Source organism: Antedon bifida, chromosome 1 (genome assembly GCF_963402885.1).
Source record: "Antedon bifida chromosome 1, ecAntBifi1.1, whole genome shotgun sequence".
NCBI lineage: Eukaryota > Metazoa > Echinodermata > Crinoidea > Comatulida > Antedonidae > Antedon > Antedon bifida.
Window position 1 is genome coordinate 32105146 of NC_136226.1, and position 23225 is coordinate 32128370.

Here is a 23225-nt window from a genome sequence, read left to right on the forward strand (position 1 = left end):
ACTTTTCTAAACAAAAGTTACATTTCCTAATTGTGGGTTTATAACAACTGATATTATTAGAAGGCTATTCGTTTCAATACTCCTCTAAAGCTCTGTCTACACTATCAAACTAGTTAGGTAGTGATGTGCCCATATATAGTAGATGTCCAAATATGGTAGTGATATGACCTCATCATATATGGGCACATAATATTGTTTTTGTCACATAAAGTTTGATAGTGTAGACAGAGCTTTAAGATGTCACCAAGAGAAAATAATGTCATACTAAAGTACATGATAAATATCGTTAATATCAGGATGATTGTATTTCATTATAAGATTATGCATTACTGTATACTAAGACAAAATAAAGATCGACTATAAGCAAAGCAATCAGACGTAATCCCGTTTAAACCACTAAATGACTTATATTGTTGTGTTGTTATTATCCAAATTATTAACCAAACAAAACTGGATATGCGTAGTAAGAATATAATAACAAACGAATTAATACAAATCTTGTTACCTTGACATATATTATATCTTGTGTTGGTAAGAACCAAAAGAAGATTAGTTAGAAGACCGGATACGACGACTTTCTCTTGGTGAATATATCAAGTAATACTTGAACCACATCGGTTCATTGTTACAAAGAGACTAAAACGAACGACGACATTCATTACTAAACATGGCATATTTTATCAAATTAAGTAAGTATTTTTCTCTAATATTGTTTTCTGTATTTTTGTTTGTTTTACAATAACTTTCATCTTCATCTATTAAATACTTTTACGATACAAGACTATACGTTTTCACTTTGTTAAAAACCTTCTTACTTGGATTCGGACCTAATCCTAGTCATCCGCGCAAGCTCAGTGGTCTAGAACCGTGAACGTGTTGAAGTCATGAACAACAATTCTCAAAGTAGTAATCGGTACAATTAGGTCTCATAGGGCCTACTTTAGAGTTGGTAACATATTCCTGACATAAAAACTAACTTGATACTTGAAGTATCATTGTTAATATTTCAAAACCTTGGAACGTGGAAAAATAAATGTTTCCATGGCATTTTACTAGATTTAAAAAAAAATATTTTAACAATCATTTAAATGTCTAACTTAACAACTATCTAATATTACTTGTTTCGTTTACTTCATTTAAAGGTAAATAAATGTGCCCATGTTTGTTACGTTTCTAAATAAACAACTAAAATGTCCAACTGTCAACTATACAATGTTACTATATTTCGTTTACTGCATTTATAGGTATTATGGTTGTACAGTTTATGGTTACAATGACAAGCACCTTGCCTACAGACCCATGTCCCGAAGCCACCTCGTGTATTCAAGTAGCTATGATATCTGAACCAGTCTGCTGGAACTACCAAGCACAGTGTATTAACAATAGATGCTTATGTACCAAGAAAGGATATAACCCGTGTACATGTCGACGTAAGTACCATCGTCACGAAAATAAAACTTCTGTTAAAGAAATTATTGATATGTTTAAAATGGTATCGGTATGAGAGTTTTTCTGAACAATGCATCATAGTTCTTTAATAACATTTGAGATTTGTTGGTTCGAACATTTGCTGGTCATAAACCAACTATACTTCCCTCCGTGGTACCGGGAAAGTTTACGACAGTGTAAAGCAAACTGGGCTGATCCAAAGTTTAAAGACACATCTATACTTATATGTCATCAGTGCCAACTTGTTCATCTTACATTCTGAAACACAACAACTGAATCTATTCTATTGTCCCTAACATATTGTTTATATGCTAGAATATTGTGCTACACAATCTGATTATAAGTTTAACGAAAATATTTTTAAAATATGTATCTAATTTTTTTGTATAATCTTAAATCTTTAATTATTTAAAATCTATTTATTAAACTTTTAGCACGCTAGTTTTTTCAAATGGTGAAAATATCATAAGAGAGAAAGTCTATTCTAATAAGTCAATAGATTAATATTTTAGACGTAATTAATAAATAAATTACATAATAGTTGTCTTCCTAAAAAGCTTATATCAGGGAAAAGTTAAATTACAATTTCACTCTTCCCAAGCTTATATTAATCAATATTTTGGTTTTCTAGCGGAAGTTGGGGGTTGCAAAGTGCAAGAAGCTGGTTACGACGGCTCAGTAGCCAACGCGTTTATGGGCCTACGCCGTCTGAAGACAAACAGTTGTATACGACAAACAAGCCCATCGCAACGACAAGTACATGTGATATCAATGCATCGTGGAGTGGAACATGGCGATGTTGGAGAGGTACCAGTTGATGTATATAGCACAAACTTTGAAGAAGATACACAAGAAGTGGTACTGGTACTTGCTTCGTATAAAGCTGTTAGATGGATATTGAATTTGAAGTCACCCGTATACATTGATTTACTAGTAATTGTAAGTTTTAAAATAAATAAATAAAACTTATTATAGGAATTCTTCTCACCAAAATACACTGGGCCATGTATAGTGTGAACTAAATAATGAACTAAATAATGAACTAAAGTATGAACTAAAGTATGACCTAAAGTACGAACTATAAAAGTATGAACTAAAGTACTAACTATAAAGTATGAACTAAAGTACGAACTAAAGTACGAACTATAAAAGTATAAACTAAAGTACGAACTATAAAAGTATGAACTAAAGTACGAACTATAAAGTATGAACTAAAGTATTAACTATAAAAGTATGAACTAAAGTATGAACTAAAGTATTAACTATAAAAGTATGAACTAAAGTACGAACTATTAAAGTATGAACTAAAGTACGAACTATAAAGTATGAACTAAAGTATGAACTAAAGTATGAACTAAAGTACGAACTATAAAGTATGAACTAAAGTATGAACTAAAGTATTAACTACAAAATATTAACTAAAGTATAAACTAAATTACGAACTATAAAAGTATGAACTAAAGAATGAACTAAAGTATGAACTAAAGTATGAACTAAAGTATTAACTATAAAGCATGAACTAAAGTATTAACTATAAAGTGTGAATTATAAAGTACGAACTATAAAGTATGGACTAAAGTATGAACTATAAAGTATGGACTAAAGTATGAACTAAAGTATTAATTTCAGCCGCATAAATGTTGAGGAACATTTAAAAGCTGAGAAGTTATACCATTTCAAAAAATGTTATACATTTCTGATTTCAGATTGAAAGTGGATTATATAGCCAACCAGACCCGTCTATAAACATTCGTTCAACTGGAAGTACCATTGGTAACTGGGAAAAACTAACATCAACGGAGTCGGGGTGGGGCTTTGGAAACGACAGTGGTGGTGTAGGGGATACGCCCACTTTACTTAGATTTCTTGAAAATCGATACGGAGTAGTTCAGTCATTTTCCGGAGCTATGAAAGTAGATAGATGGAACATATCGCTAGATTATTCACCAGACTCGAATGGAAATTTGCCAACAACTGCAAACGTTGACAGTACAACTGACCAACAAACAACGACTGGATACACTACAACTAGTCAATCAACGACTGGATACAATACAACTAGTCAACTAACGACTGGATACATTACAACTGGTCAACCAACGTCTGCATACATTGAAACTACAACTGATAAAGTTGAAGATACAACAAGTAGTGGATTACCTGAGACAACTATTTCAAACCATGGTAAGTATGGTAAATAAGTGCGCGGCTGATCATCTCCATGGTTGGCCTAATAGTTCAACAATAAATTTCAAATTATCTTTTATTAATCCTTTCAGATATTCATTGCTCGTTTTACAAATATATAAAAATATGTAACAATACAAAAGGTAAAAAAATTACAAAACAGGAAGTTTGTAATCTTATCGCAAACTTAAAAGTTGAACAGTTCTTTGTATATAATAGTATCTATTCCTTATGTTATATTGTGTTTATTAATGCTGAAACACCTATCTGTAAATTATTACTATTATCAATATGTTATGTATTAAGTATAAGTTTGTTTAAATGTTGTTTTAAGCAGATACGACGACGGCATACGCTGAACCAACCGACGAATCTTCCTCCAGTTTGTTCTGTCCTGTTTACATGTGCGATAAGAACTGTTCGTTTGGATACCTGGTGGACGAGCTTGGCTGTGAATTGTGCGAATGTAACCCAGGTAGTAAAATAGTAACATATTTGTATCCAAATACCAGTATACGGTCTAAATGTGCAATGTTTAATAACGATTTTCGCATGTAATATTTTGTTTTAATCTGAAATCGCCAAAATAATTTTTAGATTTAATTAATGTTTTAAGCTCTGTCTACACTATCAAACTTTATGGACAAACAAAATGTTATGTGCCCATATATGGACATGATGATGGCATATCATTACCATATTTAGGCATATCTCACTTTTTTGTCACATAAATTAGTTTGATAGTGTAGACAGAACTTTATAGGCCTATCAATACAAATACATTACGAGAGACAATAGCTGAAAACCTCAAATAAAAAACCAAGGCTGGATTTATCAAATGGTACAGTCACACATAAACTTCCTACTCCAAATTCCGATTAATCAGCAGTTATTTCTAAATCGATTTTGTTAAATGTTGCCTGTTGCATTAACAACTTGACCAAATTATGTCGACTATGTATAGTGTATTTAAATTATGAATCATACTTATATAGATTTAGTATGATAATACAATGGTATTAACTTGGCCAAATATTTCCACTATTTCCAAATTATGAATCATGCTAGATGGATTTACTATTACAATAGTATTATCATTCAATTAAATGATTATTGTTTGTGAATTATAGAAGTGACATGTCCACCAATCAAGTGCCGGATACACTGTGAATATGGATATCAGAAAGGACACGATGGCTGTGATCGATGTATATGTGTCATACCTACAGGTATGTATATACTGTGTTGTCTTAGTTGATGACGTTTTCGCGCCGCTCCGTTAGGCAGTTTATTCATTAGGAAACAGTCTTATAGTTTCTACGGCTGAAAAAATTAATGGGTATTTGAAAACTCGGACTGGGCATGCGCACACCCCAAAGCACGTCTGGGGAAAAGGAGTCTATGAAAACATTTGCTGATAAATATTGAGATGCATGTAGACGGTAGTTATCGTGAGATGAGCGGCGTTTTTTTAAGGAATACTTGTATGTTTTTTCTGTTTGCATATATGTTTTTGAAAAGATGATATTTTGATGATGTTTTTGACGTATTTATATTTTTTTGTTTTTACATATTTTTGTCTATTCTATGTGAAAGAGTATTGCAATAACATCTATATTATAACTGAGAGAGTTTGTACTATTGTTCGGAATACACATTTTCCCTATCGCATGCATTATATTGGGAATGTTTATTATGAAGTTTCAACATCATCCGTCATTTGGATCAAAGTTAGCGGATAACAATTGTCTTACTTCCATAAATTAAGTCATTGTTTTAATACAGGTATTGAGAACACGACGTCAGTACAAATCAACGATACAGATTACGGATTTCGTTCCAGTGAATTCTGTCCCGTGTACATTTGCGACAAAACATGTGATATGGGATTCCAAGAAGACGAATACGGATGCGAAATATGTGAATGTGTTACTCAACCAGGTGAGAGCTTAAAACAATTATAATCAAACTCCCACAACTCTTCTCCATTTTAGTAAATTTGAGAACATTTGGGAAAAGGATACATTTTTCTAGTGAGAATTTAAACGTACCTTCCATATCACTGCCATTGAAACATTCTAAAACACTTGTCTAATCACTTTCTACTTGATTCTTATAAATTGTATACTTTGCAGAACAAATTATCAATGTAATATAATTTGTATAGTGGTATAAAGAAATTAATCATTTTATTTGACATTTAGTGACATGTCCATCAGTAAACTGTCGGATACATTGCGAGTATGGCTACCAAAAGGGACAGGATGGTTGTGAAAGATGCATATGCGTAACACCGCCACGTGAGTTCATGTTTAATTAAACACTGTAGTAATGTCTACATATTTTTTACAAATAATGGGTTCTTGTTTTAATTCTAGTCAAAATCAAAGATAATAATATTATTATATACCATTAATTTACATAAATAATAATAATAATAGTTCATTCTTATATAGCGCATATAATCAAGCTCTCAATGCGCTGTACATAAATTAGAATAGACAAGAAGTGGCAATAATTTAAATTAATGAAAAACTTGTTTGAAAAGAAAAGACTTCAACTGAGTCTTGAAAGAGTTTAAAGTAGTACACTGTCTGATTGAAATAAGTGGAGCTACCACAGCAAAAGCTCTTCCACCATGTAGATGTCCTAGTCTTAGGAACACTAGCAGACAGACATATACAATCCTTACTTGTTTTTACGTACTATTATATTATCAGAATAAATGTTTACTAAACAGGATAACATACTTTTAATATGCTGTGTAGATAATTGCAAAAGTTACATTTTTTATACCTAGCATGTTCATCTCTTGACCTATGTCCAATAGGCAGTTGCAAAAACGGATTTCAAGAAGATGATAATGGATGTCTAATGTGCGCATGTGCAGCTCTACATGTGACAGGTCAGTCAAATACTACTAATTCTTAAGCTCTGTCTACACTATCAAACTTATTTATCTGATGTGCCCATAATATATGGAAAAGATGTCATATCACTACCATATATGGGCACATCACACTTTTTTGTCAAACTATTTTGATAGTGTAGACAGAGCTTAACAACAGGAAATGTACACCATTTATTTGTTGTAAAATAAACCCTTGTATATTACATATGTATCGAATATAAATAGTATTTAGTTCAAAAGTTTGGTTACTAATACTATCATTCAATATTAAATAAATAAATAAATAAAAACAATTACTTGAACTATACTACCATTGAACAACAAAAATCTAATTCTAATAATATATCTAATTTAGAAACCGGACCCAATCAAACAACACTAAAGAGTATGACGTCATCTGGTAACAAAGTAACAAATACTTCTGAAAATGGTAAGATATCTTTCTGTTGAACATTCAGATATTATTGTCCATTGAGATTATATTAATGTATGTGTATGCAATAGGAAAGCTGAAAAGTTTGAATTGAATTTAATTAACAATATCCTATAAGGTATATGTTTGTACGTGCACGTCGTGACGTTTGCTCCCAAACCCTTCCCATCATACATTGTGCAATCAAGCTATTTGCGATAAACCTTATACTGTATAGCTGGTTTACAGGAGTGTCCCTTTTTACTAATAAAGTATTACACTGTATTACAGAAACTACTATCGAAACTGAAACACAATCGGATGATGAAATTACAACTACTGAATCGCAAATGATAGTAGAGCACCCTCTTGACGATGGACAACAACCACCTAAATACCAGAGCTACATTCCAGGGTTCTCAATAGAACCGGCTCCTTAAAGTAGTTAAGCAAACTATTTATTATACTTTTTAATATTTATTTAATAATTATAATATTTGTTATATAAGTAAATAAATTTGTATATATAAAATTTTATATTAGAACGTAATTTAAAGTTTGAGTCCTAACATACCATAGAGGAATAAATAACTAACAATTAAATATGTTTTAGATGGCATATTCTTATGCAATCAATATTAATTGCTTAAATTCAGTAAATATAAACTTAAAATTGTTGTGGCCATTCAACTATTGAGGGCATGTGGCGCACTGTGTTGGACATCGGACTACTGATCGTGAGGTCGTGGTTCAAATCCAACTCTCGCCACATTGCTTGTATCCTTAGGCAAGATACTTTACTTACGTATATGGTGTACGCTAAAGTATCAAATTTAAGTTTGTATTATATTGTGCATATTTATAGGGCAACTAGATTACAATGACACTGTATAAAGTTGAGAAAATATTAGTGACAATGTATAAAAAGACAATTATTTAAAATATTAGTGAAAATAAATAAAGTATAAATAATAATAACAATTACCTCATTTTCATTTTATCATCGTTTTGAAAATCTTTGGATGAGGGCGTCCAAATCCATGATGGACCCAACACCAACAGAGGCTTCCATAGATATAAAGTCAGCTAAATTGTTGCTAGCATCTGAATCAAATAAGAATGTATTGTGTTACTTATGTAATATGTAAAGCAAAGCAATGATAGATATGCCCAAATATGGTAGTGATATGACCAAATACGGTAGTGATATGACATCATCATGTCCATATATGGGCACATATTTTCTGTCCATTGTGTATGACAGCTTGGGGAAGATGAACTCATATTCTACCACCACTGTACCGCAGAATTTCCAAAATGTTAATGTACCGACAGAAGCTGTACCATTACCTGTTGTTGATATGCATGGGTAGGTCGGAGGTGGCTTCAACCAATCACCATTAGCTGCTTTCATGTGTGATCTATCAGATGCAAATTTTTCTAGAAACACTGCACCAGGAACCACTCTGAACATCCTTATATGGATATAAAGAAAAAAAATACATTTGTTAACAATCAAAATAAACATACAGACAGTTCACTTGTCATTGTAAGAGTGATCAAATGAATTAAAGATGTATTGTCCCCCAAAAACATGAAAAATGAAAATGAATTAAATCTAACTTTGAATAGGTTATTTTAAGTTAATCACTTCCGTAGAAAAAAAATGGGAAAAAAAAATGTTATTATAAAATAACATAATGGTTAAATTCAACCAAAAATCCATTGGCTGGCAGCCAATTTGACTATTTTGTGCTTTAAATTACAGTTTTTTCAGGTAAATAAATTTTGTTTAGATCCAATTTTTGGTCAAAGTGGATAACTTTTTATGTGACATTAAAATGGCATATTAAAAAAAAAAAATAATTTTTTTTTAATTGTTCAGGGGGACAATATATCTTTATCTACATTTTTACCTGTGATACTTTTCTTGCAGTAAGTTCTCATCTCGTATTGCTTTTTGTATGTAATCATCAAATGATGATGGAAAACTAAGCCATGTGTCAAGATCATAAATATGACAACCTTCAGCTTCCTCATGGATTAAAATCACATGATAATCCTAAAAAAAAAGAATATTATTAGGAATATATTATCGTTTGTCTGTTTTAAAGAAAATTGAAAAATAAAGTCACATGTCATAGAAAGACCAATCAACATCAGGTCAGAGACAGGGAATTTTAAATATACTTGTGATGACAGAGTGACATCCTGTGCAACAAGGGTATGCTTAAATGAATTAACAATGTTTCTCAGGTGCAAAGCAAAACAATTGTATCAGTAAAAAGTGTTTTCATATTTACAAACTAGGGCTAATATAATAAATATATATTACCCAGACAACAAAACTGCCTTGATCAGCACTTCTTTGCTCCCAAATTCGTATCTGCAAATTAAAAAATTATAACTATAATTTAAAAAAGACATTTTGTAACATTTGAATATTAAAATTCACTATTCAAGCACAATCAGTCATGAATATAATAATACATTACTCAAACGTTAAGGAATATATGTTGGCGACAAAATATATATGAATCTGTGGTGCTATCATACAGGGGAAAGGTACAAACTGTATGATGGTAGCGAAGGCTACCCATCCCACTAAACAGTACTATCTATTCTAAAAAATTATCATTTATTATTAACAATAACATTTCCAGACTGAACAAGATAAAAACTAAATTATTATATTTGATTTTTCAAAAATCACGGGAGATACTGTTAGCTAAAAAATTGGGTGAGAAAATTAACATTTAATTTACCATTTTTGTATCGTTTGAAATGAACACGGCATAAACATTTTTCAACTGCTGCAGTCTACCACCATCCTGTAACTTGCTGCATAACTTCCAAACGTTTTCCTCACTTTAAAAACAAATTATTTTAATATTTAGATGTCATGGCATCTCACCATCTCCACAGTACTACCATGGAGTTTAAAAAATAATTATTTGTTTACCTCCATGGTACTACTACTTTGTTTTTATGTTTATGATTAGGGAGAAGTATTTAATAATGAGAGTCAGGATGTGTTCCTAGCTAACAGAGGCCCATAAATAGCAGACAGACCCTCTATTAGACCGGCTACACACATAGCAGTATATCCTCTCTAGCATGGAGTAAAGAATAATATATTTTTTACTCCATGTCTCTAGCCTCTTGGTTATTTACGGTAGGCCGGTCTACACATATATAATTATAGAGAGAGGCCTAGCTTGGCATCTACACAGCAGGTACAGATATCGTACTAATTAATGTTTATACATAAATGTAAAATTACCAATAACAGCTTGTATATATGCATTCATCACGATTAAATAATATGGACACCTCCATGACAACATTTTAAAATTAATTTTCTTTGACAATTATTTCAACATGATGATCCTTATGCTGATGTTTACAACTAGACTCTGTGCTGTCGTCATATCACTGTTATCAGCCGCATTTTCCAGTCGTTATAGCGAGAGAAAACTTTTAACTGTTTTGAGGGCGCCATTCGTTAATTCATTTTTGGACAGGTAAACCACAACATTGGCAGTATTTTATGGGTTGGACGATGGACTTGGCTGCTACTAGTACGTCTAAGTCCCGGTCTAAGTTCAACAAAAGTACAATTAATAGTTTCAGATAAACGTAGAAAATATATATTATTTAATTTTATGTATTGAACTGAGGTATCTTAGTTACAGATACCGTAACAATACAAAATATGCCAAGCAATAGATAACACTACAACCAGATGAAATTGTTTTCACAATATAGTATAATTTCACACCATGTACAAACATTACAGATAAGTACCACAATGATAAATTAGACGATAAATTTAACAACTCGTTGTTTGCACGCAACAACTTATGACAAAATATTTATACAGCAGCATATGGCAGCCTAAACCATTGATGTTGACAATGATACCATTATAACATTTATTATGTAAAGATGGTTGATTTTCAACGTGTCTTTTGTGGTCTGGTTAATATGATGATCTAGGTCCTTGCATTGTGTTTCCATACTTCAATGCCAACACGTTAGGTTACAAATATTCTTAATTGATTTTATTCTATGTGTAAAATAATAATTACGATTTGGTAAAGTTTGAAATAGCTAGTGTTACTCATTTAATCAATTATTTCGAAAACCTTAACCCTTACATTCATTCATTTTTTTCATTTGGTAATTCATTCTTTTGGTCAAAATCAATTTCAATATACAAGAACAATTACAATCAATACACTAAAAGTGGGAGTTAAAATGGTATAAAACTCCAAAAAACTTCACAAAGCATAAATGCAAGAACGATTATAATAAACCATCCTATCAATATTGCATTTTGTGACTTTTCTGAATATTTCTGGATTTGAACAATTTGAGTGGTAGTAACGACAAGTGCCAGTCATCTATCTGCATACAATTTTGTACAATTATTATTTCGAAAGTTCACGTACGTAACTATAAAACATGCAAAAGTTTGATACAGTATTTAAATACATGGCCGGCTGGTCAATTTAAAATCTCTTACACAATATTTTTTTCATTGCTCTAACTTGCCATTGGTGAATAACGAATCAGTTGTATATTTATTTCAGTGTTATTGTTCGTATTTAATGTATTTGTTAGTATGGAGCAAACCTTCGATTACCAAAAGTTATTTTGTTTGCTCCATCCAAAGAATGAACATCAACAGAAATAAAACACACAATTGGTTCCTTTTCTTCACCTCCACTTTTCAGATGTGCTACAGCATGTTCACATTCTTTCGCAAGAGCGTATACCGATGATGAAATGGTGGAAAAAGTCATCAAACTATAATGATAACACGGTTATCTGTGGACAATATCTTTTGTGAAAAACAAGAATGGGAATAAACGCATCTGGACAACATTATATAAGAAGTAGACATGTAATGCACGGCACTTTCGTCTTACAGCCTTCAGGTAATGCTGCATCAAAGGTATGTACTAATACTATGTTGTTACGTTGTTTTATTTTTTTCTAATTAGGGGCCTACAATAATAGCTTATTATTTTACTATATTTATTATCATTAACAAAACAAGCTAATGAAAATTTGAATAGAGAAAACTAAGGATGTGTTGTAATAATGTTATTATGTGACATTTTGTCTACATAGTTATTTTTTTTTCTCGACATATTATAAAACTGACTCCTAAATAACGAGAGGCAAGTCATGATTCAACGTTCGATCTTTATGATTCCTGATAATGATAAAATAATATTGAACGAATGTGTTAATGAGAAGGAAAAAAAACACTCTGTGACCTTTTTCCATAATTAACGAAATCATTCTGTAGACATAATATATGAAGAAAACCTAAGTTCATTATTTTTGTTGTGTATAGGCCCTATGTCGTATTTATTAGAAAATTTATTAAATTTTACTGTGATTGGTCTATTTGATTGGTAATGTGGGTAATGTCGTTATTTTATCAGGAAAAACTTTTTTCTTAATTTTAGCATGAAGTTCTTGGTATTTTTTGTACTAACCATTGGGTTGGTACTAGCACAGAAGGACCCAAACTTTGCCGATGATAGAACTGTAATTGTTCACCTATTCGAGTGGAAATGGACAAGTATTGCCAAGGAATGTGAAAGGTAAACTACAAATTTACTTAAATATGAACGCACCATAAAACAATAGATCATCACAAAATATGTATAATCTATACATGATACAGTATTGATATTATACACTAAATTTAAACATAATAGTTATGAGTGTCATTAGCGAGTGAGTGGCCAAGCGGTTAAGACAGTGGAACCGTAATTACGTAGCCATGACATCGCCAAGGGTTCGTGACTCATGGTTCTGGTGGTAGAACAAGTCTTCTCGGATAAGGACTATAAACTGTAGGTCCAGTGTACACCTATAGTTAATGTGTATTTTAAATATCCTAGTACATCTTTCGAGTGGAGTAGGTTATCCCGGTGTACTAGTACACACACACAGCCACTGTCACATCCACTGTTCATAATTGGGCGCGGCTCGTTGGGACTGGACTGTTTTAGAGGTGTTTACCACCTGCTGTTCACATCCTTCACTAATGAAGATCTTAGAAGTTGAAAAAATAACACTATTTGGTTGGTTATTTTATAAATGAATTAGGTTTTTAGGACCAAATGGATTCGGAGGTGTCCAAATCTCACCACCAAACGAGCATCGAATTGTCTACCAGCCCGACTGGGATCCAAATGTAAAACGCCCTTGGTATGAAAGCTACCAACCAATCAGCTACAAGCTTGAAACTCGACGCGGTACGCGTGCCGAACTTATCGATATGGTGGACCGATGTAACAACGCTGGCGTAAGAATCTACGCGGACGTTGTGGCCAACCATATGTGTGGAACTGACGCTGGTGTTGGAACTGGTTCTGCAGGAAGTGCGTACGACACCTCACAATACTCATTCTCTGGAGTGCCATTCTCTTCTGGCGATTTCAATGTCCCTCAGGGGAAGTGTAACAGCCACAATGACCAGATATCCAACTATGGAGATCCTGACCAGGTTTGTGCTTTAAATTAATGAATCATTTAGATCAAAAGTTGTTGAATAATTACTAGAAATTGTATATTGAACTTTTAGATATGCAATAACGGTCTTCGCTTAACATTTTGTTATTCGTTCATGCAGGTTAGAAATTGTAACTTAGTTGGGCTTATGGATCTCGATCTGTCAAAAGGATATGTACGTGAAAAAGTAGCCGACTATCTGAATGATCTGACATCCATTGGAATCGCTGGATTCCGTATAGATGCAGCCAAACATATGTGGCCAGAAGATTTCCAAGCCATTTTAGGTAAACTCAATGACCTGCCAACAACTTACTTTAATTCTGGCTCTCGTCCATTTGTTTACCAAGAGGTCATTGATCTAGGAGGCGAAGCCATCAGTTCTACAGAATACACACACCTTGGTCGTGTTACAGAGTTCCGTTATGGTCGACAGGTATCAGAAGCCTTTAGAGATGGCGGCAGTAATCAAATAGCAAATTATGAAACATTTGGATCCAGCTGGGGTATATTGCCTGAAGGTGACGCACTAGCTTTTATTGACAATCATGATAACCAGAGAGGACACGGCGGTGGTGGACAACTGGTAACACATGAAGATGCTAAATATTACACACTTGCAGTAACGTACATGCTGGCATGGCCGTATGGTGTACCTCGTGTTATGAGTAGCTACGACTTCGTGACAGATTGGCAAGGTCCACCTTCAGATGGTAACTACGTAACCGATGACCCACCGATCCTGCAAGATGGTAGCTGTGGCGGTGGCTGGGTGTGTGAACATCGTTGGCGGTCTATCAAGAACATGGCAAAATGGAGAAACATTGCCGGTAACGAACCGGTGAAGAATTGGTGGAGTAATGGTTATCAGCAAGCAGCTTTCTCTCGTGGAAATAAAGCATTTGTTGCTCTCAATAGAGATTACAATCCAATCAATGCAAACATTAATACTGGGCTTCCATCTGGAGAATACTGCGATCTAGCAAGAGGAGATTTTGATGACACTAGTAGAACTTGTAGCGGGCCAACTGTCACAGTTGATAAGGCGGGAAATGCCGACATCTACGTCGATAACAACTCCGATGAGCCTGTACTCATACTCCATATCGGTGCCATGGGTAAAGGTTGCTCTGACTGCGTTAATCCAACTTCTAAACCCAATCCAACTTCTCCGCCAGACAATGGCGGTGTAACATCTCCTGTCGGATCAAGTCGCACGGTAATATTTGTAAATAAACCTACAAGCGATGGTCAGGATTTATTCGTACGTGGCGGTATTGATCACTCACGACGAACAGGATGTACATCGAAGGCGGAAACTAGCACATGCGCACTACCGATTACACATCGTACAGGCGGCTCAAATGGTAAATACAACGCATGGAAAACAGGCGATAAGTATCTTGATTGGTATGGAGCAGAGGACGGCCAAGGCAGCTATAATGGCGTCAAACCGGACGGTTCTCCAATGGTTTGGACCACCAACAACCCCGGGCATGGTGGTAATGTTAACAAAGACGGTTATGGGTACACGTCTCTTAACCAATGGGGAGACCACTACTGGTTGCTGGACGTAGACATGGACTGCAGTAAAACAGAGAATGGTTGGTTTGAGGTCAAAGCTTTCTTGAAGAACGGAGATGGTTGGGAGAGCGATCGCAACCAGGCATCAAGTTGTTCTGGAACTGCTGGTGGCAGCAAACCGTACACGACTGGCAATCATTTTGCACGATGTGGGTTTGTGAACGTATTCAACTACAACGACAATTCATGCATTATCAATAACTTTTAAATTGCTTGTTAATTAAAAAAAATAAAATGACAAATTTACACTGATTTACCAGAAAAAAAAAATAATAATGAAAAGAATAAAATGATTTCATCAATTACATTAATATTATAATGACTTATTTATTTTATTTTTATTGCTACAAACATTTATTTCTTGAACAATTTAATATATTATATCTAATATAATATTTTGATATTTTCAAATTCTTCTCTAATGTATAGTAGAGGGTATCGCGTTCATTATTTCAACAACCTCAGCTCTGCGTCGTATGCGTTGTTCATGTTATATTTTAGTAATACCCGCCTTTACTGCACTTCAGTCTGTTACCTGGGAAACAAACACATCGTCTGACCTTACCATTCACGTAAATGAAGTTCACTGACCATTTCTAAAAACAAAAACAGACAAAAATCGTACGGTAAAATGTTCGGTAAAAATTAATATTCTATACGGTTTTATATACTATTCAAAATGTTATGCGAACTTTAATTGTGATCGCTTTATTTTCACGACATATTCTTTTAAAAACATTTAGTCTCAACCACATATCCACGGAGACTATATGACGTCATCCATGTTCTTCCGTAGGCAAACAAAACTTGAATGGAACACTCTGACGCTGTGTATAATTTGTCGTATTCGATTGGGAACTTTCGTTGTTAACATAAAGATTCGTTGAGTACTTTTTGTATTCGAATGGTAAATTGTAAAAGGATTGTGCTCAACAGAAAATCATTCGAATAGAAAACGTTAACAACGCAAGCTTTTTCGTTAAGAACAATCTCAACCCTCAAAATAGTCCGTTAAATAAGTACTTAATGGAAAAACTATACTCAACGGTAAAAGTTACTATGAATGAATGTGATGGGAATCTCAGATTATGGCCGTTAAGAAGGAACCCGGCCGTTTATGCAACTTAGGCCTAACCTAACCTAACTATCTAAAGAGCTTCAACATCACCCCTTAACCATTTAGGATGTCTACTCCAAGTTCCCATTTGGACGCAAAGTAAGGACGTAATCCGTAACGTAAGCGAATTGACCAATCACAAACGACAGTTCGAATAATCCATCGCTTTGATTGGTCAATTCGCATGGGTTGCGGCTCACGTCCTAGTGAGAACTAAGCTTAAACAACTTACACGATAGTAGTTGTTATTGTCATCAACACATCCACAACCCTCTGCTGGCACACATCGTCCATTGGTGTCCAGAAACGTGTTTGGTTGTGGACATTGGCAGGACGGGACACAGGCAAGACAGAATGGGTAGATAGCGGTCAAGCGTTGCTGACAAGTAGCTGGACCACATGATGCTCCACAGGCTACCGGAACTGGATCACCCGGACAATCTAGTTTTAAAGATCACACGTATTAAAATAATGTTCAGAAACTTTCTTTTAATATAAACTGACTAGAAAAACAACATAATCATACATTTAATACATTACAATTTCACATAACGCGTGGAACTGAATTATCAATTTTTCTTTGTCACAACACTCTGAACAAAAAAGATAACCTACACACATTCAAAATATGTATTGGGTTTTCTAAGTTGCATGAAGAACATTTTTATGAGTCATATTTTTTATGATGACTGTAACACGCCTCATTTAAATTTATTTGGTCAAAATATATAAAAATATGAATAGAAATTTTTCTTCAAAAGAAATAAAATACTGATATGAACTTTGACATACCAGGTGGTGGGATACACGTGCACGTTTCACAACCGTCTTCATCTTTTTCAAAACCATATTCACATACTACAGGAACAATTCCACAATTCCTAGGCTCGCAGACTGAAACACAGCTACACGTTGGACAGCCGTCCTCGTCCAGTGTTGGAGTGCAATCTAAGGGCTCTTCGCATTCCAGGATTGGACATACGATGAACTCGTCGTCTACGCATTGACATATATCGCAGCCATTTTCATCTTGTTGGTAACCATTATGGCAAAATATACCACAATGAAGAAGGTCTTTACAAGCACCTGGATAATTAAAATATATAACAATTTTAAGCCTTGTATACACTATCAAACTTTATGTGAAAAAATGTGATGTGACCATATATATGACATGATGATGTCATATCACTACCATATTTGGGTATATCACTACCATATTTGGGCGCATCACACTTGGAAAACTAGGAAACATAAAGAATATTGGAAAAAATGTCGGTTTTTATCCGAATAAAAATGTCGGTAATGATGACAACGATTACATTATTGGTACTGTATATGATAACGAGACAGACACTTGGAAATGACTACAGTGGATGCGATGATGATGATGATGATGATACTGTTGCTGATGATGATGATGATGATGAATAAAAAAAATACCTTTAAAAGATTAATTCACAACAAAAATTTACAAAGAAAATAATTGAAAGCGTCCTTTGTGTGTACATTTGTGTGTATCTACAGAAAGTGTATTTTATAGAAGAAATCACAAAAATGTTGAAAATATTCAATAGAAAAAAACCTCTAATAGGAGCATTTAACGAAATAACGAAACTCACCAGCTTGTGAGACCAAAACAATAGTTGACAACAGAATTGAAAAAACGGCGGTGTTCATGTTGACTCGAGAAAGTTTTAAATAATAAAATGGAAATTCAACATCTCCTTTATGTTGTTCTAACCAGGATCTAGTATTATCACTCTAGTATACCACATCCTTCCTAGCTTAATATCTTAATATTCCTAAACACTAAGTGTATTACAAACATTATTTAAGTATTACTAATTTCTCCATGATCGTATAGCCAGGGCAGTTTTAAGATTAACACTTTTGTAAAAGTAGATTAAACCTTCCTAATAAAATGCACTTGCAATGTCCGGTTCCGTAAAACAGATTAATTATCATCTTTTAGAGAAGCAAATCAAGGGTCATTGTCTTATTTCATTGTATTCAATAATTATGCATTATGTTACGAATGCCTTTATTTGGAGAATATAGCTACATTTGTTCATATGATTTTAAAACACAGTGAACTTGCTATTGTTGTTAGCTTTCACACCAGTCCCTATTCTGCTTATATTCCCAGTTTCCTGGACTTTCTGCATTCTCACTCCTGAGGACGATCAAAGCATATTGATCGAAACGTCTCAACAGTTCTTTTCAGAACTAATATACGTGGTGTACCGCAAACTTTATATCAGCATTTTACAACACGCAACATCACTTTAGGATGTTTATGTACACATAAGGAACCACAGTTTCCTGAGACAACATTATTGCATAAAACTAACATTTGTGTTTTTAGTCGCGTGGACGCGACTCTATAGTTCACTATGTCGGTCGGTCAGTCTGTCGGTCTGTCGGTCCGGTATCACTATGCGTTTTAGCACGCGACTTATGGCTGTTGGCCTTGTTATACATTACGATATCATTGTAGTTTTAATTTCAAAATATACATAGGGAATGGTTATTGAAAGTTGAAGGAAAGCGGATTTATAGCCTTGGTTAAAGAAGTAATACTGGGGCTAAATAGTCTTTGGTGAAATGTCCTATGTCAGCCTTTATGCACAATCAAATGCAATACAAAGGAGTCTTCAAATTCAATTTGTTCCATAATTTCATTTTCTAAAACCTAAATATTCTGAATGTGTAGAAATTCTTTATTACTATAGATTATTCAAAATGGTTTCAACTTTTTTTTTAAATTTTTATTTTATGTCTTTAGGCAATGTGGCCAAGGATTACCAATAGTGAAATAATCACTGTCCTATCAGATAGGTGGTAATCCCCCTGATACGGGGCTATTTTGTGAACCAGTTCACCGGGGTAACCCCCTACTCTTCTCGAATAATGAACTGGGTTTCTTAAAGTGCACACAGGTTATAACTGTGTACACTAGACCTAAGGTTTATAGTCCTTATCCGAGAAGACTTGTTCCACCACCAGAACTAGGAGCGAGTCGGCCTCGAACCCTTGTCGATGTTGTTGGCTCTTTAGGTACGGTAAACGGCGCCCCTGCCTTAACCGCTCGGCCATTTGACTCGCTCAACTTTCTAAAAATGTGTTTGTTGCCCTCTATATCGCAAATTCTACAAAGATGTCAAGTGTGTAGGTTACCTTTTAACAAACACAATTAGTCCATGCTGTTAATTATTTTCTTTGAGTACTTTTCAACAATGTTAAAAGGTCGATTTGCATCTCACTTCAGCGAAACCTTAGATAGAATTCTGTGGAATTGCTGTATAATTCTACAGATTTTCTTGACAATTTATAAATTTGCCATCACATGATTCAATTGTTCATTATTATGAATTATCCATATAATTTATTATATTACTTATTCTTTTATTTAACCAACAATTAGTTTGATAAATGTAAGATGTCTGTGTTCTATTTCATTATGTACATTTTTAACATTTGACATCACACACTTTTTCCACATCTGTTCGTCTTGCACTGTCTGGCACCCTCCCTACCACGTTCTTTCTTTTTATTTTATTGTGGACTGACATAATCAATTCCTATCGTTTCTTTCCAAATTGAAAGAAAGAAGTATGGTTTAAGTATGATCAGGTACGAACTGAATTTACTTCAACAGGTTCAGCAAGGAATACATTCGTTCTTGATTCTGTCTATTATTTATTTTTTACTGATACTACTAATTTCAGAATTAAAACGTTCCAGTTTAACCATGAATAAAAAAGTACTACTGTTTATTTTATCCATGGTTTAACGAAATCTCTTTTTGAATATGAGGTAGAATATCATACTTGACTGTTGAATAACCAGATGTTACTCTAAAACCTAATGGCATATTTATGGCACTATCAATTGCACTAGATGCCCCACTACTTGCTCCTTCACATTGACTTTAGTATCAACATATATGATTGATTATAATTCTGTTAATAAGTGACTTTATCATAGCAAATATGATACCTTCATCCCTTGCAAATTCCTCTCTATTTTCCCCATAACGGTCGTATTCTCTACCAGCACGTTGCGTACGTATTACACTTCAAAATATTCGAAAAGCTGGTGGTCCTATATAAAACAGAATCGTAGACTAGTTGACAGAAGTTATGATAGAACTTCTAGTTCTGTCATAGTTGAGATCAATAGTCTTCAATCACCGACGTGTTTGCAACAGTCAGCACGGTAAGTTGAACAAGTATTTAATTTATTTCATTTCAATAAATATTTCAGTGTATTTAAAATAAATACCACAGGGAAGAAGTATTTAAAAGCGATAATTAATAAATTATAGCAATCATATTTATTTGAAATTCACAAATTTCATAGACAAATATGTATTAAAGTTTATCGTTTTGAAATAATAACCTCAAATTATGTTACCTCTCTTTATAATGATGAATGATAAAATATATTAAACACTGTGACACTCAAATAGGAACACTGTATATTGTTATTTAGTCATTGCTTTAAGTTTCATCTATACGAACTTAAACAAAATAATGAAGGTATGGGTGCAATCAGATTAAGTTTGCTATATATAGATTAGTCACAAAGTCATAATATACCGATAAAACACTTTAAAACTATTAAACATCACACTGTATTTCCAAACTTCTAGGCTTATTGAGTTTGTTACTCGCCTTTCGCAAGAATTATGTTTTGTAATCTAAATAAATAACGATATTAAATCTCGTCGTAGCACGGACACCCATTTGCAATTCATATTCTCTTTAGTTCGTTATGTTACTCATGTAGGCCTACGGTACTCAAATTTCTTCTCCAACATACTGATGTATTCAGACAAACATTTTAGCATAATAAATAAATACAAAGGTTAATGTGTGTCTACATGGCTAGTTTATTCAAAATTAACAAAACTATTGAAAGGGTTTGACGTATCACACCCTTCTTTACACTGAAAGTTGTGTAAAATAAGGCTTAAACAGAACCTTATACCAAAACAAAAGTGAATCAGATCAGAGCAGACATTCGGACACAACATTTTAATATTATTATTAATATAATATATTAATAATATTATTAATATCAATGATTTACATAAACATTAATTATTTCTAATAAAACATCAAATGATAACAGCAAGCATTCGCATAAATATAACGGTATTTAATAACAGTCCTTATATACCATCTTAACCTTAATATGTAGGCTACTGATTATTGTACTGATTATTGATTATTATATGAGAAATGGTTCTCGAAACTCGAATTTCAGACTGTTTGTATCGTTATTTAATGCTTTGTTTATAATGTATGCTTATCCGTATTTTTTAAATTATACATGAAAGTATTTATACAGTATTGTAACTGTTATAATTGGTTTGTATTCTTCAGAAAATGAAGGTGTTTCTGTTAGCCGCGCTGTTGGGGTGCGTGTTGCTCCTGCAAGTACGCGCTGAATCGCAGTCGTCTGACCTGCAGGACGATCAAAATGAAGTCAATTCTCTTGACCTGAAGGTAAACCCAGATTTGGAATCAGCTGACACCAGTGAAGTCGACAAAGACATGTTGGCCTCATCAGGTTTAGATAACGCACAAGAAATTAGTAAAAGATGTCGGCGACGATTCTTTAGACGCCGTTACAGACGTCGATTTCGTTGCCGTAGACGACGTTACAGACGTCGAATAATTAAATGTAATCGACGACGATACAAAGTACGTGTACGACGCTTCCGAGTCCAATATTATTGGCGCAGTGGTCGATTCTACAGACTGTGTAGACGTGGTCGTCGTAGGTATTGGCGTCGTGTAACTTTCAGATGGCGAGGTGGACGTTTCTACTGCCTATACCGACATGGACGTCGACGATATTGGCGCATAATGCGTGCATACGTGCGTAACAGACATGTATATGTTCTTAGAGGACGTCGATATATCAGAACATCAACAGTGGTTTCTTCAAGTAGAATTGTAACAAGAACCAGTACAGGTGGATACCTTGTGTGGCGTAACAGACGTTTGTATTTCCGAGTCCGTTATGGGCGTCGCTGGATATGGCGTGTTGTTCGATACAGATGGAGTCATCGTCGACTATATTTCTATTGGGGAAGAAGATGGCGATTGGTAAGATGCTACAAACGTGGAGGACGAATGTTCTTCTACCGCAATGGTCGCTACTATACCGGTGGCAGAAGAAGACCAGTGAACCTGTACTTCCGAGGACGACGTCTCTTCTGGACAACCGTCTACCGTGGACGAAGAACCTGGCGTCCAGTTCGTTATCGATGGGTCCGTCATCGTCTATACTTCTACCCAACGTTTGGCCGTCATCGCAGATGGCGCCCTGCTCCAGTTTATTACCGCAACGGTTATATATACGTCTTCACCAATGGTCGTTACCGTCGTACTGGTACATACCACCCGCTCAACCCAAGACGTATAAATATTAATCTTTACTGGCGAGGAAGAAGACTTTACTGGACCACAATTTATCATGGACGAAGAGTATGGCGTCCCGTGCGTTACAGGTGGTCCCACCATCGTCTATATTATTACCCACTGTTTGGCAGTCATCGAAGATGGCGTCTAGCTCCGGTGTACTACCGCAATGGATATGTTTTCTTTTACCGAAATGGCCGCTATTTCAAACGAAGGTTCAGATTCCCTCAACCTCGAACAACAGTGTTTTTGTTCTGGCGAGGCAGACACCTATACTTCAGATGGGTATCACATGGTCGTGTTAGATGGCGAGTGGTGAAATATCGCTGGCGCAATCACCGTCTGGTGTACTACATGCCATTCGGGCCACATCGTGGTTGGCGTATTGCACCAACTTATCAACGAAATGGTCACATTTATATCTACCACAACGGTCGGTATTTTATAAGTGGAGGCGGTCACCCACACGTCCCCCACAGACCAAGTCGTCCCATGTTTGTTTGGCGCGGTGGCCACCTGTACTATCGATATCGCCGTGGAAACCGCTACTACTACCGTATTGTGACAACCAAACGATACCATGGACGGTAC

The 23225-nt window shown here is 34.4% G+C and overlaps 4 protein-coding genes across 5 annotated transcripts in view; 2 read left to right on the plus strand and 2 right to left on the minus strand.

Annotated features, from left to right (window-relative positions):
- LOC144851053 (protein N-terminal glutamine amidohydrolase-like) overlaps nucleotides 1-10380 on the minus strand; it is a 28340-nt gene extending 17960 nt beyond the window's left edge. Inside the window, exons 1-7 of one of the 2 annotated variants that reach the window (XM_078708585.1) lie at nucleotides 10243-10380; nucleotides 9725-9827; nucleotides 9295-9345; nucleotides 8876-9021; nucleotides 8310-8434; nucleotides 7945-8063; nucleotides 1209-1460 (exon numbers count right to left, since the gene is read on the minus strand). In XM_078708585.1, coding sequence (XP_078564711.1) covers nucleotides 7960-8063; nucleotides 8310-8434; nucleotides 8876-9021; nucleotides 9295-9345; nucleotides 9725-9827; nucleotides 10243-10298 — 585 coding nt within the window. In that variant the 5' untranslated portion in view covers nucleotides 10299-10380 and the 3' untranslated portion in view covers nucleotides 1209-1460; nucleotides 7945-7959. Of the gene's footprint in view, nucleotides 1-1208; nucleotides 1461-7944; nucleotides 8064-8309; nucleotides 8435-8875; nucleotides 9022-9294; nucleotides 9346-9724; nucleotides 9828-10242 lie in introns of those variants that run through there. The other variant, XM_078708577.1, reaches the window with a different exon arrangement.
- Nucleotides 668-7399, plus strand: LOC144835001 (uncharacterized). Its single transcript, XM_078690041.1, has 11 exons — nucleotides 668-689; nucleotides 1245-1430; nucleotides 2081-2388; nucleotides 3156-3633; nucleotides 3974-4111; nucleotides 4767-4865; nucleotides 5422-5577; nucleotides 5841-5936; nucleotides 6437-6541; nucleotides 6903-6977; nucleotides 7251-7399. The coding sequence occupies exons 1-11, from the start codon at nucleotides 668-670 to the stop codon at nucleotides 7397-7399; spliced, it is 1812 nt and encodes a 603-aa protein (XP_078546167.1).
- A 2792-nt stretch (nucleotides 10381-13172) lies between the features above and the next one.
- On the plus strand, nucleotides 13173-15365 carry LOC144858782 (alpha-amylase 4N-like). Its single transcript, XM_078714899.1, has 2 exons — nucleotides 13173-13491; nucleotides 13618-15365. The coding sequence occupies exons 1-2, from the start codon at nucleotides 13264-13266 to the stop codon at nucleotides 15286-15288; spliced, it is 1899 nt and encodes a 632-aa protein (XP_078571025.1). The 5' UTR covers nucleotides 13173-13263; the 3' UTR covers nucleotides 15289-15365.
- A 118-nt stretch (nucleotides 15366-15483) lies between these two features.
- On the minus strand, nucleotides 15484-17880 carry LOC144851031 (uncharacterized). Its single transcript, XM_078708556.1, has 4 exons — nucleotides 17820-17880; nucleotides 16990-17283; nucleotides 16430-16638; nucleotides 15484-15676 (listed from the first exon to the last, which is right to left on the minus strand). The coding sequence occupies exons 1-4, from the start codon at nucleotides 17875-17877 to the stop codon at nucleotides 15578-15580; spliced, it is 660 nt and encodes a 219-aa protein (XP_078564682.1). The 5' UTR covers nucleotides 17878-17880; the 3' UTR covers nucleotides 15484-15577.
- Nucleotides 17881-23225: the final 5345 nt, after the last annotated feature.

Coding starts and splice junctions, on each gene's coding strand:
- LOC144858782 (XM_078714899.1), top strand. CDS start 13,264: ATGGTGGACCGATGTAACAACGCTGGCGTAAGAATCTACGCGGACGTT. Junction 13,492..13,617: donor ACTATGGAGATCCTGACCAG/GTTTGTGCTTTA, acceptor TCGTTCATGCAG/GTTAGAAATTGTAACTTAGT.
- LOC144851031 (XM_078708556.1), bottom strand. CDS start 17,877: ATGAACACCGCCGTTTTTTCAATTCTGTTGTCAACTATTGTTTTGGTC. Junction 16,639..16,989: donor CACGTGTATCCCACCACCTG/GTATGTCAAAGT, acceptor CTTTAAAACTAG/ATTGTCCGGGTGATCCAGTT. Junction 15,677..16,429: donor ACAATAACAACTACTATCGT/GTAAGTTGTTTA, acceptor TTTTGTTTTTAG/AAATGGTCAGTGAACTTCAT.
- LOC144835001 (XM_078690041.1), top strand. CDS start 668: ATGGCATATTTTATCAAATTAA. Junction 5,578..5,840: donor TGAATGTGTTACTCAACCAG/GTGAGAGCTTAA, acceptor TTTGACATTTAG/TGACATGTCCATCAGTAAAC. Junction 5,937..6,436: donor CATATGCGTAACACCGCCAC/GTGAGTTCATGT, acceptor TTTTATACCTAG/CATGTTCATCTCTTGACCTA.